At 48.0% G+C, this 16,797-nt stretch overlaps 1 protein-coding gene across 1 annotated transcript in view; it reads right to left on the minus strand.

Annotated features, from left to right (window-relative positions):
• Positions 1-15,267, minus strand: part of LOC109916823 (transcription factor RelB-like) — a 52,892-nt gene extending 37,625 nt beyond the window's left edge. The window contains exons 1-2 of the mRNA XM_048618174.1: positions 15,148-15,267; positions 893-928 (exon numbers count right to left, since the gene is read on the minus strand). Coding sequence (XP_048474131.1) covers positions 893-928; positions 15,148-15,256 — 145 coding nt within the window. The 5' untranslated portion in view covers positions 15,257-15,267. The remainder of the gene's footprint in view (positions 1-892; positions 929-15,147) is intronic.
• Between the last annotated feature and the right edge of the window lie 1,530 nt (positions 15,268-16,797).

Consider the following 16,797-nt stretch of genomic DNA (forward strand, 5'->3'; position numbering starts at 1 on the left):
GGGAGAGAGAGATAGCCAAAGAGAACGAGAGAGAGAGAGAGAGCCAAAGAGAATGCGAGAGAGGGGGAGAGAGAGAGAGCCAAAGAGAATGAGAGAGAGAAAGCGAAAGGACACAAGAGTCATCGAATCATACAGAGAGATCGAAAGAACATGAGAGTGAGAGAGCAAATGAAAGAGAGACAGTGCAAGACAGAGAGGGAGCACAAGGTCTCCTGAACTTACTTCTGCTGGCTCTCTGTAGAACAATTCAGTCGAGCCAACATTTATTGTCCGTCCCTAATCGCCCCCTGAGAAGGTGGTGGTGAGCTACCATCTTGAATTGCTGCAGTCCATGTGCTGTAGGGTCACCCAAAATACCCTTAGGGAGGGAATTCCAGGATTTTGACCCAGTGTCACTGAAGGGACGGCGATATATTTCCAAGTCAGGATGGGCAGTGGCTCGGAGGGGAACTTGCAGGGGGTGGTGTCCCCATGTATCTGCTGCCCTTGTCCTTCTAGATGGAAGTGGTCATGGGTTTGGAAGGTGCTGCCTGAGGAGACTTAGTGAGCCATGGCAGTGAATCTTATAGATGGTACACACTGTTGCTACTGAGGCAGAGGGAGTGAATATTGGAATTGGCCAATGTGGTGGTGCTAATTAACTGGGGCTGCTTTGTCCTGGATGGTATCAAGCTTCATGAGTATTGTTGGGGCTGCACTCATCCAGGCAAGTGGGGAGTATTCCATCACACTCCTGATTTGTCTCTTGTCGATGGTAGGACAGGCTCTGGAGAGTCAGGAGTCGAGCTGCTAATGACAGAAACTGACTCACCTAAACATCTGAGGCGTTTCGTGGCAAATAACTGGTCTTGCAGATGTGATGGGGAATTTCTCCAGTTGTGTAGGTACTTACCAAAATTCTGGTCCTGTTGTATTGATCCTGTGGCACCTGGAAGATGGAGATAGGAGACACAAAACCAGAGGAATAATTAATTAAGTGATGGATAAGATGATCCAGAATGCAGACACCAGCCTCTGAGAGAGCAGAATCTCTGCCAATGATCACAACAGAAGGATTTTGTAAATGAGGAAAACATGCGAGACGCAATAAATCTATTCACACCCCACCTATCGTCCTCATCAATTCCTCCTTTCACTGGGGACTGGGATTAAATATTGGTCAATCCCAAGTTCCAGTGGAAGACAAAATGTGTCTAATGGTCTCAGGTGTCTGCCCCCTGGGTACCAGGTAGTATTTTGCGAACCCCTGCTAACCAGACTTCAGCACTGATCAGATGGGCCAAATGGCACGGTTCTCTGGCATCAGTGCTGCATAAATCTGTGAACCCGTTTGCCTTGGTATTTCAATCCTTCCCCAGAGAAAGAAAAACCTATGTTGCACCAAAAGATCAGTTCCTGCCTTCTGTCCTGTGATTACTGATATTTTTCAGAATGTAAATTATGCATATATTTGTACCTTCCACCTCTTTCGCACAGGATAAAATAATACAGGGGGTCCCCGACTTATGAATGTCCAACTTATGAATGCGATCCCATACAGAGGTGTAATTTTAATAGCTGAGGTGCAAACATTTCCTGATACTTACAAAAAGCTATTTTCTGTTGTCCTGCATTGCGTTCAGACATGCATACAAATACAAGACTAGAACCTGTTCCATCTCCTTCCTCTTTGCTTGTGATTTAAACCCTGGCATTCTGCATCACCTGCATTATTGGGGTCTGTCTCACAGCAACATAGAAAACAGAAGCAGGAACAGACCGTTTGAACCTGCTCCACCGTTCAATTTGATCATCCAACTCGGTACCCACATTTCTCCCCCACACCCTTTGATCCCCTGAGAACTACATCTAGCTCCTTCTTGAAAACATTCAATGTTTTGGCCTCAGCCGCTTTCTGTGGCAGAGAATTCCACAGACTCTCCTGCTTTCTGGGTGAAGACATTTCTCCTCATCTCAGTCCTACGCTGTATCCTTAAGACTGACACCACCCTCAGTACTCCCTGCAACAGCCTTCATATGGCCCCCACACAGTTTGAAACAAAAGTGCTGAAGTAACTCAGCCTGCATGCAGAAAGAGAAAACAGAGTCAATGCTTAAAGTCTGAAACCTCTTCTTCGGAACTTCAGGATCGGCGACTCGACTTGAGATGTGAACCGTGTTTCTCTCCCTCTCTCTCCCTGGTCAAGATGCTGCCAGACCCGCCGAGTGTCTCCAGGCCCTTTCTGCTTTTATTTCAGGCCTCCAGCCTCTGCAGCATTTTGCTGATGTTTGCACACAGTTGGACTTCACCCAAATTCTCAGCACACACACACACACGCGTGAGGGCGGCTTGCAGAGTATCAGTTGGCAAAGTCCAATTCTTCTGGCCACAACGAGTGAAGGGAGGGGTTGGCGGGGGGGGTTGGATCTTATTCGGAAAAGGAAAACCCCTCTCTCGACGCAGAGCCTCCAGCGAGTTGCTCAGTCCTGGGAGCTGAATGAGCCAGGCCACACGCTCAATTCTCTTTTTAAAAATGCCACAGGAAGAGGAAGAGAAACTTGGGAATGAGCTGAAGCTCACGTCAAAAGTTGACAGTGGCATAAACTTTCCCCACACACCCACTGCCAGAAACTGGAGACCATAAATCCCCTCTTTCGCCCCCCACCGATACCAGGACACAACTCCCACCTTCTCAAATGGCAAGTCCTCAGCTCTGAGCAATGGCTTCCCCAGAAAAAGGAAGCGCTGTGATCCTTGTGTTTGTGTGTGTGTGTGTGTGTGTGTGTGTGTCTGTATGTGCCTGGCTTCCTTCCCCCACCTCGCCGTGTATTTCAGAGACAAGTTGACCCAACTTGGCTTCCTGGTTCCGAGGTGACCGATACTGACATGTCATCGGAATGAGGTCGAGCTGCTTCCGATATCTTCGGGAAGTCACCGGGGTCCGGGTGTGGGTGGGTGGGCGAGGTGAGGTGAAGCGCACTTAGCTGTGATGGGCAGCAGGGCTCGGAGGGCCTGTCCCTGCGCTGTAATTTTCTTTGTTTTTTTTTCTTTGTAAAGGCAAATGGTCAGCAAACACCAGGAAGGAGAAGGCAGGGAGGCAACCTCAGTTGGACTGTGGTCACCCCTGGCTCCCATCCTAGCTTTTGCCGAAGGCAAGGGGCACAGTTTCAGAGTGGCACTGAGTTACCAGCTGGGACAACCCCGGCACTGAGCCTCTTCTCCTCTCTCCGGTCTGGGCAGTGCCCTACTCTTGACCAATGGACTCAGCCAGACCTTATGTGTTTTCTGGCGTCCACTCCAGCAGGACGCACCCACAGGGAGGTGGAGTGCATGTCCTGTCCCACCTCAGTTGTATCATCCAGTTATGATGCCACTTAGGCACCACTGATCCATTCCTTAATGGTACTCGGTCACAGGTACTGAATCAATCCGTCTCCAGCAACCTGGTGATCCCTTTTCTTATTGTCGTTGGTGAGGCCAGCGTTTGATGCCAATCTCCTATTGCTCCTAGAACTGAGTGGCTGGCTAGGCCATTTCAGGGGTCGACTACATCGCAGTGGATCTGGAGTCACCATGAGGAAAGGGCAGATTTCCTTCTCTCAAAGGCATTCGTGAGCCAAATGGATGTTCACAACGCTTGATGTTAGAGATAACAAGGTGTGGAGCTGAGGAACACAGCAGGCCAAGCAGTATCAGAGGAGCAGGAAGGCTGACGTTTCAGGTCTGGACCCTTCTTCAGAAATGGGGAGGGGAAGGGGATTCTGAAAGAAATAGAGAGAGAGGGGGTGGTGGATGGAAGATGGATAAAGGAGCAGATAGATGGAGAGGAGACGATGTTAGAGACAAGGTTTTACTTTCTACTGAATCAGTGGTGAGCTGGGATTTGAACCCACGCCTCAACGGCATAAGCCTGAGCTTCTGCATTACAGGGTCGAGCGACAGACAGTACCACTACGCCACTGGTGTCCCTAAAGGCAGTACAATTGGCACTTGGGATAGGAGGAAGAAAGGAAAAGTCAGCTCAGCCTCCAATAGCGATCCAGTGAAATTACTGGCTGTATAGGATTGACCTGAAGACTTCAGAAATTAGTGATGAGTCTCCCAGACATTGGATTTCCTGGGTGTGGTTGGCAGCGAAGAAAATCTCGTCGGGATGTGAAATACTGCAATTTAGTACCCCGCATCCTTCAGGCTTTCTTTAAAGGTTAATTAAATAAGAATTGGAGCCTGCTCTCCAATCAGCGCAAAACAACAGTTTGCCGCCAACGATGGACATGACCAATGGCAAGAGATGGAGCTGGGGGAGGGGGGGTCGCCTGACAGTGATGCCTGCTTGGCCACCTGCCAACTTGCTCAGCAAATGAAGGAATGGCCGCCTAACCAGGGAGCGCTGGCCAAAGATTGCCTTCATGTAGCACCGCTCACGTCCCCGGGACATTCCGCCGAGGCCCGTCGCAGCCCGTGAATTACTTGTGCTTTGCCAAGCTAACGCGGAAGATACAGCAGCCACCTTGCGCACAGCAAGCTCCCACTAATGGCAGTGCGACGCGCGACTAGACTGTCCTCCTTCGGCAAAGCCGTGGCTGTTTGTATCTAACTGTTTCTAGGATACCTGCTGCCACCGAGTGTGCCACTCTTGGCTTTCTCGTGTCCTCCCCTCACATCAATGATGGCTCATTGAAAGCTGCTGTGTGCCATGCATCCTCCAAATACAACCAGATCATCCCCACTTTCTGCTCCTCCCCACTTTGCTCTCCAGCAGAGGTTTCTCTGTTTTCCAGCTCCAAAATTCTGACACTTCTTTTCTGGATTTAATTTTTCTTTACCTTGCATTTTGCTCTTGCTATTTTGCCACCTCTCTATTTCCAAATGCACGCCAAGGTGCACTTTCAGGATAATTCTTGGCATCCTCATTGCAAAGGCCTCTATTTCCTTGCCTTAAGGTCTTTACTTAGCAAATAAAAACCGGATGCCACAAATCAGAGACAAAAACAGAAGTTGCTGGAAAAGCTCAGCAGGTCTGGCAGCATCTGTGAAGAGAAATCAAGAGTTAACGTTTCGGGTCCGGTGACCTGAGGAAGGTTCTGAGGTTAGACACTCGGCTCACAGCGTTGACTCTGATTTCTCTTCACAGATGCTGCCAGCCCCGCTGAGCTTTTCCAGCAATTTCTGTTCTTGTCTCTTTACGTAGCAACGCTGACTGATGGGTAAATATTGGGCAAGGATACTGCTACTGAGCAACTGACAAGTGGCAAAATTTCAGAAGATTCAGCTCATCGAGGGACAGGGGGAGTTCAATAGGCCGAGTGGCCAGCACCAGCTTTCTCACTCCTTGGGAGATGAGGGAGAACAAACAGGAACAAGTAGTTGCTAATGGAACATGGAAAATGACTCAGTACTTCAAGTTGCCAACTTGTATTTGGACAAAATCCCAAAGGTTTGAAGGTCTGGGCTGATTGCCCTCAGCCGCGACAAACAATCACAACAACGCTTCCGCCTCCCCCTCTTCCTCTCCATGTTTTCTGTCTCTGACAAACAAAAGTCGTCTTCAAAGAGTGGGGAGGAAAGCCCTTTTGTAAATGACCCTATGCCTTTTCCCCCCGACCATAGAGTCATGGTGACAGAGCAAGACGCTGCTTGGCTTATCAAGTCTAGACATTTTCTCATTAACCTGCTCGGGAGTGTTACGTCACACCATTTAGAGCAGGCGAGACTCGAACCCAGGCCTCCAGGCTCAGAGGTAGGGACTCTACCACTGCACCCAATCCCATCAAGTCTCTCTCTCTCTCTCTCGAACATATTCTGTGAGTTAGTCACCGCGGCCTTCAGTGGTAGAGAATGCCACAGGTTCACCAGCCTCTGAGTGAAGAAACTGTTCCTTGTCTCAGTCCTTGGTTTGAATTCCCAGTTTTAAATTTCACCATCTGTCATCCAAACCCATTTCGTCAGAGCATTAACCTTGGGCGCAGGATTAGGAGTACAGTGATACTACATGACACCATCATTGCCCTCGCCCATCATGTTGACTGTCTGTAGAGCAATCCAGTCAGTTCCATTCTCCTGTCCTACACGTTTAAACTGAAAGTAAAGCTCCCTCAAAGCGAACCCCATCAAACACTCCCAGGACAGGTCCGGTATGCTGTCATTTACAGAGCAAAGCTCCTTTTAACCTAAAAATAAAGTTCCTTTGACACTGTCCCCAACAAACACTTCCTAGAATAGGGGCAGCACGGGTTTAGGTAGAGAGCAAAGCTCTCTCTACCCTTAAAGTCTAAAAGTAAAGCTTCCTCAACACTGTCGCCATCAATCACTTCCAGGACAAAGACAGTACAGGGTTAGATACAGAGTAAAGGTTCCTCTACACCGTCCCCCATCAAACACTCCCAGGACAGGGACAGCACAGGGTTAGATACAGAGTAAAGCTTCCTCTACACTGTCCCCATCAAACACTCCCAGAACAGAAACAGCATGGTACAGAGTAAAGCTCCCTCTACTATTTTAAACTGAAGCTAAAGCCACCTCTATACTGCCCCATCAAACACTCCCAGGACAGGGACAGCACAGGGTTAGATACAGAGTAAAGCTCCTCCTGCACTGCTCCCCGCATCAAACACCCCCAGGACAGGGACAGCATTGGGCTGGATACAGAGTAAGGCTCCTTTACTCTTAAAGCTACCTCTACACTGTTCCATCAAACAATCCTGGGACACTTGGGGTTGGATATAGAGTAAAGCTTACTCTACACTGTCCCCATCAAACACTCCCCCAGGAAATGGACAGCATGGTGTTAGGTACAGAATAAAGCATCCTCTACTCTTGTAAACAGAAAGTCAAAAAAATGATTAAAACCAGTCTGTGCTGGACTCTATCCCATAGCCCTTGCAAGTTTACTTTTTCCTCAGAGACAAGAAAATTGCAGATGCTGGAGTCCAAGGTAGACAGACAGGAGGCTGGAAGAACACAGCAAGCCAGGAAGCATCTGGAGGAAAGGAGCAGTCAATGTTTGGGGTGTTACCTTTTTCCAGTCCTGAAGAAGGGTAATAGCCAAAACGTTGGTTTCTCCTTTCCTCCAGATGCTGCCTGGCTTGCTGTGTTTTTCCAGCTTTCTGTTTGTCTACCTACTTTTCCCTCAAGTGTTCATCCAATTCCCTTTTGAAAATCATTCATCCTCTCTGCTTCCAACTTAGGCAGAGTTCCAGCTCGTCAGCCTACTGCTATCTCTTTCCCGAAACCTTAAATTTGTGGTCTCCCTGCTATCAATGAACAGGAACATCTACTGCCTTATTTAAACCTGACATTATTTTATGCACCTCTCCCTAATCTTCCTTCAAGCTCCTTTAAAATCTTAGTTTCTCCAACTGAATCTTGTCGCTAAGATCCCTCATCCCTGGTATATTTCCCCTCCACCTTTGCATTCTTCCTCAACCAGAATGGGACAGAGTTCTCTAGTTGTGACCAGACCACAGATTAGTCTCCAAGGAGATTAATCTTTCATTCCTGGAGGCTGCAGGTTGGATCCTGGGGTTTGGCAATGCTACAAAGACCGAGAGGTGAAATATGCCAATTGATGGCAGGACCTGTGCACTTAACGGTAAGGTCCTGGGGAGTGTTGCTGAACAAAGAGACCTTGGAGTGCAGGGTCATAGTTCCTTGAAAGTAAAGTCATAGGTAGACAGGGTGGTGAAGAAGGCATTTGGTATGCTTGCCTTTAGTATTGAGTATAGGTGTTGGGAGATCATGTTCCAGCTGTTCAGGACATTGGTTAGGCCACTTTTGGAATACTGCGTTCAATTCTGGTCTCCCTGCTATAGAAAAGATGTTGTTAAACTTGAAAGGGGGCAGAGAAGATTTATGAGGATATTGCCAAAGTTGGAGGGCTTGAACTATAGGGAGAAGCTGAATAGGCTGGGGCTATTTTCTCTGGAGTGTTGGAGGCTGAGGGGTGACCTTGAGGGGGTGTTGTTTATAAAATCATGAGGGGCACAGATAGGATAAATAGACAAGGTCTTTTCCCCAGGGTAGGGGAGTCCAAAACTAGAGGGTATAAGTTTAAGGTGAGAGGGGAAAGATTTAAAAGGGACCTAAGGGACAACATTTTCTCACAGAGGGTGGTGCGTGTATGGAATGAGCTGCCAGAGGAAGAGGTAGAAGCTGGTACAATTACAACATTTAAAAGGCATCTGGATGGGTACATGAATAGGAAGGGTTTAGGGGGATATGGGCCAAATGCTGACAGATGGGACTAGATTAAAATAGGATATCTGGTTGGCAAGGATGAGTTGGACAGAAGGGTCTGTTTCCGTGCTGTACATCTTTATGACTCTCTGAGAGATACGGGAGCACTGAAGGAGGTCATTGGAAGAAATTGCTCAAAAAGGGGGCCGTTGCTTGCTGCATCCTATATCTTAGAAGCAACGTTTTGTTTATTCACAGGATGTGGGTGCCTCAGCATTTATTGCCCATCCTTAATTGCCCTTTGATAAGTGGTGGTGATCTGCCTTCTTCAGCCGCTGCAGACCATGCAGTGTAGATACACTTTAGTGCTGGTTAGGAGAGAGTACCAGGCTTTTGAGCTGATGGACAGTGAAAGAACAGCCAGCTATTTCCAAATTTGGATGATGTGCAGCTTGAAGGGGAGGCTGCAAATAGTGATGTCCTTGTGTGAACGCTGCCCTTGTCCTTGCAGATCATGGGTTTGCAAAGTGCCATCAAAGGAGCCTAGGTGAATTTCTACAGTGCATCTTGGAGATGGTCCACAGGGAGTGTCATTGATGGACAGAGTAAATGTTGAAGGTAGTGCATGAGGGTGCAACAGAAGCAGGCTGCTGTATTCTGGATGGTTTTGAGCCTCTTGGGGTGTGTTAAAGCTGTTGTTCATCCAGATAAGTGTGGGATTATTCCCAACACATTCTGGACTTCACACCCCGAGTGTTTTGCATTTCTCATGTTACTTTCATCTGCAGGTGTCATTATGTCAACCAAGCAATATAGCTATTTTACACACCGACAGCAGGGAGATCTGCTTGCATTAATGTAGCATCCTAATGTAAAAGATCCCATACCATTTCAGCAGATCGTCAGCGAAGAAAGCTTGACATTGAGTTACAAGGGGATGTCAGTGCAGATGATCATAGGTTTGATCAAAGACGCAGGTTTTGAGGAGCACGTTAAAGGAAAGAAGGTGGTAAAGAGAGAAAGACGATAATGTGAGAGTGTGTGTGTGGGAGAGAGGGCGTGCGGGAGAGAGAGAGCGTGTGGGGGAGAGAGCATTTGGGAGAGACAGAGCGTGGGAGAGAGAGTGTGTGTGTGTGAGTCAGTGTTTGTGTGTGAGATACTGTGTGTGAGTAAGTGAGTACGTGAGGTGATTGAGCGGGTGAGTGTGCATGTGTGTGTGTGTCAGTGAGTGAGTGAGTGAGTGAGGGAGCATGTGTAAGTGTGTGTGTGTGTGAGAGAGAGAGAGAGAGAGAGGGAATTCCATACCATTGGGTCCAGGAATGTGAAAGCCTGGATGCCGATAGTGTAACGATTAGGATAGCACAGTGGCTCAGCGGTTAGCACTGCTGCCTCACAGCACCAGGAACACGGGTTCGATTCCACCCTCGGGCAACTGTCTGTGTAGCGTTTACACATTCTCCCCGTGTCTGCGTGGGTTTCCTCCTACAGTCTAAAGATGTGCAGGCTAGGGTGGAGCGGCCGTGCTAAATTGCCCATAGTGTTCAGGGATGTGTAGATTAGGTGGGTTAAAGGGGGATAGGTCTCGGTGGGATGCTCTGAGGGTTGGTGTGGATTTGCTGGGCCGAAGGGCCTTTTTCCACACTGTAGGGATTCTATAATCAAGAGATCAGGAGCAGAGGTGAGGTCAGTTATAGAGCTGGAGGAGATTACAGAGACAGGCAGGGATTTGGAATCAAGCATGAGACTGTTATGAAACAAGGCCTTGCCAGAGCAGGAGCCAGTAAAGATGAGCAGGACAGGGGATGGCAAGTGAACTCGGTGTGATTTTGAGGAGTATAAGCCACTCCCAGGGGTGATAACCGGAGGAAGCAAGGAGCCAGGAACACAGGGAAGCAGGTGGGAGGAAAATATAGTGTTTAAACACTATTTGCAGCTCTACTTAATGGAGTTCAGAAGAATGAGAGGTGATCTTGTTGAGACATGATTCAGGGGGATCTTGACAGAGCAGAGAGGGTCATTTCTTCACATGGAGGAATCTAAAACCAGCAGAAGGTGGGGACTTGGGGCTGGACACAATTTAAAGGTGACTTACATTTAAAACAAGTATGGGGAGGCATTTCATCTCTCCAAGGGCTTTTAGTCTTTCAGGTTCTCTTCCCCCTGAGAGTAGTGGGGACTGGGTCCTTGAATATATTTAAGGCCGAGTTAGTTTTGATCGACGAGGGAGTTGAGGGTTATGTGAGGTGGGAGGAGTGTCAAAAGGAACATCGAACGAAGGCCACAAGCAGCTCAGCTATGATCTTATCAAATCGTAAAATCCCTACAATGTGGAAGCAGGTCATTGAGTTGCACTGACCCTCCAAAGAGCATCCCACCCAGACCCACCCTATCCCTATGGCCCAGCCTGAAGAACCCTGTGACACTATATGGGGCAATTCATAACGGCCAATCCACCCTAACCTACGCATCTTTAGACTGTGGGAGGAAACCAGAGGAAACCCACACAGACACGGGGAGAATGTGCAAACTCCACACAGACAGTCGCCTGAGGCTGGAATCGAACCCGGATCCATAACATTGTGAGACAGCAAGGCTAACCACTGAGCCACCAATTCTTTTCATAGGTATGTGAGCATCTAACATTTGCCACCACGCCCTAATTGCCCTGAAAGCTACCTTGGTGAGATTTGAATCTGTCTCAAAAGCATTCCTGCAGGCCTCTGGATTACTCTTCTGGTGACATTACCACTATACTACTGTCTTCCTCCCCATCTTATTGAATGGGGGAAGCAGGCTCAAGGGGCTGAATGGCCTCCTCCTGCTTGTTTCTTGCGTAAAAGGGAGACAGAGAATGGAGTGGAAAGAGATTTAGCTCAGGTTTGACTAACACGTCAAGACAGTGCTATCTTCTCCCTCCACTAGCTTGTTAGTGGAGGCTTTCCCCAGTCTATAAATAACAGCAGGAGGCGGGTCTCACCAGGCTACTGGGCGACTGACTCACATTAGACTTTTTGAGAGAGAGAAAAAGAACGAGAGATGCTACGATTAAGTCAGTCGATCGACCGCAAAGGAATCAAGAAATCAGTAAGACAAGGATGACAAACAAGCCTGTTCCCAAACAATGAAACATTGCCTTGTGTGTCCAACACCAACAATTGAGCCACCTCCAAAAAAAAACACCAGAAACTTGAGAGAGGTGAACACGTCCTCCAGAATTCAAAGCAGCCAGAGCAGATGTCCTATAATTAATCATTCCTTGCATTGTAATAACGTTGCAGAATTCTCCCATTTCTTGGAGTAGACTTGCCCTTTTAAATTGGTAGCCAACATTGAGACTGACTCTCATGCCACCCCTGGGCGTCTGTCCTTCTTCCCAACGCTAAAAGTGCCCTCAATTTTTGCTCCATCTTTTAGAAAGTGTCTCAAACAAAGTCTCCGAACGCCTCAATTTATGACTGGCGGGTGAAAATAAAATGAAGTGCCCCAACATGAAATGTCAACTTTGATCGCATCCTCTCTCTCTCACTGCTGAAAAGCACACAGAAGGCGGTGTTGCGCTCAGCCAGGAAGCCGATGAGAAACTGTTTTCAGAAAACATTCTGGTTGTTGCTTCTTCTATCTGCCGAGCTCTGCCACACTTTACATGTCGACCATCTTTTACAAAAAAACAACTATCACAGACCTGCAGCCTAACGTTTACAAAATACTAACTGCTCTCTGATTGATGTCAGGCTATTTATCAGTGTCTACAGTTGCTTGGTTTCACCCATAAGAATAATATTCCTTTGGAACATGCCTTTCAACTCAATCATCTCAAAACCACATACCAGATTGACAGCACAACATTCACAGTCACACAGCAGACTCGAGTCTACCCACGGGTGACCCCATGGGAGGGCTCATAGTATTTAAATAAAATTCTTGTATTCAGCATAGGTCCCGAAACTGCACTGCAGACATCCTTGTCCTGGTCCTGACTTTCTATGCGATTTATTTCGCTACTGCTCAGAACATTAATTGATCTTTTTAGAAAAAGAGGCAAGAACTGATTTAAAATTAGTTCAGCTACCCGAGACAGTTCAACGGTATTAACAGTTCCTATGTAATTATTCAAAGCTGGGTTTTAAGCAGCACCACATAGAACCTACAGCATTAGGCCAATCGGCCCAACTGTTGGTCCGTACTGGTACAAAAACAGAAGTTGCTGGAAAAGCTCAGCAGGTCTGGCAGCATCTGTGAAGAAAAGAATCAGAGCTAATGTCTCGGGGTCTGGTGATCCTTTCTCGGAACAGTTTTTATTTGGTTCGTACTTGTGTTTAGGCTGCACACAAGCCCCCATCCAATTTCCAGGTCACCCCAACAACATATACAACAACATACGATTTATGTCTCCCTCCTCTGCTAAATAAAAACCGAAAGAACTGCGGATGCTGTAAATTCGGAACAAAAACAGAAATTGCTGAAAAAGCTCAGCAGGTCTGGCAGCATCTGTGAAGGAAAAAAAAGTCAGAAAAAACGTTTCGGGTCCCCAGAGGAAGGGTCACCGGAGCCAAAACGTTAACTCTGATTTTTTTTTTCTTCACAGATGCTGCCAGACCTGCTGAGCTTTTCCAGCAAATTCTGTTTTTGCCCCTCCTGTGCTTGTCTGGCTTTTCCAGAAATATGTCATGAACTGTTATGTCTCAAACTCTCCACATGGTAGCAGATTCCAGATTCTCCTTACTCTCTGGGTATGGAGGCTTCTCTGGAATTCCTCACTGGGTTTAATTGGTGACAATTTAATGTTCCTGTACCTTAGGGCAGAGACCTTTGATTGTTTTCGGTGTCTGTGTCCCATGCAACTGGAGCATTGCATCACCATTTTAAAAAGTGTTCTTCTTTGTGATTTTTAACGGGCTTGTTAACTGCAACACTGTTTATAAATCTAAGTACTGGGACCACTCATTCCCACTGTAGCACTCCAGCTCAACCTATTGCACACCCCCAACCTCTTATGTCATAGGGTCATACAGCATGGAAGCAGTCCAACTTGTCCACATCGACCATGTTCCCAAACTAAACTAGTCCCACCGCGCCTGCATTTGCCCCCTATTCCTCCAAGCCTTTCCTATCCTCCAAGTCTTTCCTATTCATGTACTTGTCCAATTGTTTTTTAAACGTTGTAACTGTACCTGCATCCACCCCTTCCTCTGGCAGTTCATTCCACACACTAACCACTCTCTGTGTAAAAAAGTTGCCCCTCCTGTTCTTCCTCCTCTCACCTTAAAAATATGCCCCCTTGTTTCGAACTCCCCCACTGTGGGGAAAGAGACCTTAGTTATTCACCTTATCCATACCCCTCATGATTTTATAAACCTCTATAAAGGTCACCCCTCAGCCTCTTCAGAAGGGTCCAGACCCGAAATGTCAGCTTTTCTGGTCCTCTGATGCTGCTTGGCCTGCTGTGTTCATCCAGCTCTACACCTTGTTATCTCAGATTCTCCAGCATCGGCAGTTCCTACTACCCCTCAACCTCCGACGCTCCAGTGAAAAAAAGAGTACCAACCTATCCAGCCTATTTTTATAACTCAAACCCTCCCCGCCCCCCTCCACTCCCTGTAACATCTCGGTGAATGTTTTCTGAACCCTCTGCAAAATAATAATATCCTGCCTATAACAGGGCGACCACAACTGTATACAGTACTCCAGAAGAGGCCTCACCAACATCCTATACAACCTCAACGTGACGTCCCAACTCCTATACTCAAAGGTCTGAACAATGATGGCAAGCGTGCCAAACACCTTCTTAACCGCCCTGTGATCTGTGATGCAAATTTCAAAGAATTATGCGCCTGAACCCCTAGGTCTCTCTGTGCTACAACACTACCCATGGCCCTACCATTCATTGTATACATACAGATGGAAAATGGAATGAGGGAAGGAGAGTTGGAAACAGTGGGCCAAGCACCACACTGTGCATCTGTCATTAACAACACCAGGGATGGGGGGAGGGCAAGGATATTCAAGATAGACACAGGAATACAAACAGATAAAGGGGTGGGTGGCACACGTGATACAGAGAACAGACACACACATTGTTGTCAGGATGCAGAGAGAGAAAGAAACGCACACACATGTAGGTGACAGATAGACACAAGGCTGGGGAATTATGACAAGTACACGGAAGGGACAATGTCAAAAATCGCAGAATTACATCAGGGGCAATTCAACCCATCATGTCATCTCTCCGCCTGCACAATTCACCCAGTTCCTTCTACCTGTAACTGTACATATCCTTCGATCATGAATAACAATGTAAATTACCCTTTCAATGCCTTCATTGACTCCGTCACATTCGCAGGCAATGCATTCCAGCCCTTAACCACTCACTGCATGAAAAAAAGCTTTTTTTTCCTCAAGTCACTTTTGCTTCTTTTGCCAATAGGTATAGGGGTCAGCGATACAGAAGCGGACACAGGGCTGGGAGTACAGACAAAGTGGGGACTGATGCACACAGGCACGGAGTGTCAGAAACAGAGACAAGCAAGGACTGGGTATGTAGAAACAGGAACACAGATGGACGACATGGACCAGGGTTGAAGAGACAGTGACAGGCAGATATACTGAGATCAGAATACCGAGGACAAGAGGACGCTCAGAAATTATGACAGACACACAATCACAGATACCAGGACACAGAGACAATACGTACAAGGGGAGGGGGGAGACGGACTCAGGGATGGGAAGTCAATGGTTTACAGGGAAGCAGACACTCAAGGATCAGAATGCAGAGACAGGCACAACATCGGGAGACAGACACGGACACAGATAAGGGCCGGGGGACGGCAGACACACTCAGGGCGGGGTTGAATCGGTGATTTAGACATACACGGGGCTCAGGGACAGAGTCAGACACACAGAGTCGAGGAGGTTGGGGCATAGAGGCAGACGAACAGGGTGATCGTAAGAAACGGGACTGGGGAGGGGGGGGCGGAAAGAGAGGAGGCACCCACCTGAGGGACCTGAAAGGCCCACGGAGAGCTGTTGTTGCTGCTGCTGTTGCTCCTCCCTGCCTCTCATTGCTGCCTCTGTCGGGGTATGCTGCTGCTCGTTGCCCCTCATTGCTGCCTCTGGCAGGATCTGTCAAACCCCCCCCCCCCCCCGCCCCCCTAGTCACAGCCGCCGCGCCTCTCTGTTTATTTCAGTTTCTCTTTTTTTCGCTACTTGCCTGGAATTCCCCAGGGCGGAGCTCGCGCTCTGATTGGGCCAAAGCGCCCGCGCGCCGGGGGAAACCCCTACTCGCGAGGCCCCAGTGACGCAGCAGCGCACGTTCCCTCTCGCCCCGCCCACTCCCCCACCGGCCGAGCGCCTGGAAATCCAGGACCGGATCAAAAGCCACCGGCACGGACCGGAGCGCCGACCAAAAACCCGGACCGGATTTACAGAAACGGGGAAAGGTAGGGGCAGGTGGAGGCCGTTCGGCCCTTCGAGCCTGCTCCGCCATTCTTCGTGATCGCGGCCGATCGTCCAACTCAACAGCCTAAAATCTGGCTTTCTCCCCATAACCTTTGATCCCATTTGCCCCAATTGCTATATCTAGTCACAAAACCAAAGTTGCTGGAAAAGCTTAGCAGGTCTGGCAACATCTCTGAAGAAAATCAGACAACGTTGTGAAACGTTAACCTTGATTTTTTTCTTCACAGATGCTGCCAGACGTGCTGAGCTTTTCCAGCAACTTTGGTTTTGCTCCTGATTTACAGCATCTGCAGTTCTTTTGGTTTTTATTTGCTACAGCCAGTCACTTCTTGAATACATTCAATGTTTTAGCATCAACTACTTCCTGTGATAATGAATCCCACAGGCTCATCACTCTTTGGTGAAGAAATGTCTCCTCATCTCCGTCCTAAATGGTCTACCCCGAATCCTCGTACTGTGACCCCTGGTTCTGGACAAACCCTCCATCGGGAACATCCTCCCTGCATCTTCCCTGTCCAGTCCCACCAGAATTTTAGCTAAACACATGGACCCATTCCTGCCACACTGTCCAAGGCAGCAGTGGAGGAAAGGGTCAACCAAACTGAGATGGAAGGGGAGACCGTAGGGAGCAGTTACAACACTTTTAAAAATATATAGTTGCTTTTCAGAACAACCAGATTCCCATCAGGGTGCACATAAAAGATACCAGGACAGTAAGCTTCCCCTAGTATGGAAACAAACAAACGGGATGAGAATAAATACTCAGAGATGGTAGGAACTGCCCATGCTGGAGAATCTGAGATAACAAGGTGTAGAGCTGAATGAACACAGCAGGTCAGGCAGCATCAGAGGAGCAGGAAAGCTGACGTTTCGGGTCTGGACCCTTCTTCGGAAATTTCTACAACTCTACAACTTCAGACCTTTACAACTCTCAAGTGCCGTAGAAATCCAGCAGGTCTGGCAGCGTCTGTGAAAAGAGAAGCAGAATTGACCTTTCGTGTCTTGTATGACTCAATATTCCCCATATATTTCCCTCAATGTTCCCCACAGTGAGGAATGCTGCAGTGAGTAACTCACCTCCTGACTCCCCAAAGCCTGTCCATCATCTACAAGGCACAAGTCAGGAGGGTGATGGAATACTCTCCACTTGCCTGGATTGGAGCAGCTCCAACAGCACTGAAGAAGCT

The sequence above is a fragment of the Rhincodon typus genome, chromosome 39 (genome assembly GCF_021869965.1).
Source record: "Rhincodon typus isolate 14 chromosome 39, sRhiTyp1.1, whole genome shotgun sequence".
Classification (NCBI taxonomy): Eukaryota; Metazoa; Chordata; class Chondrichthyes; order Orectolobiformes; family Rhincodontidae; genus Rhincodon; species Rhincodon typus.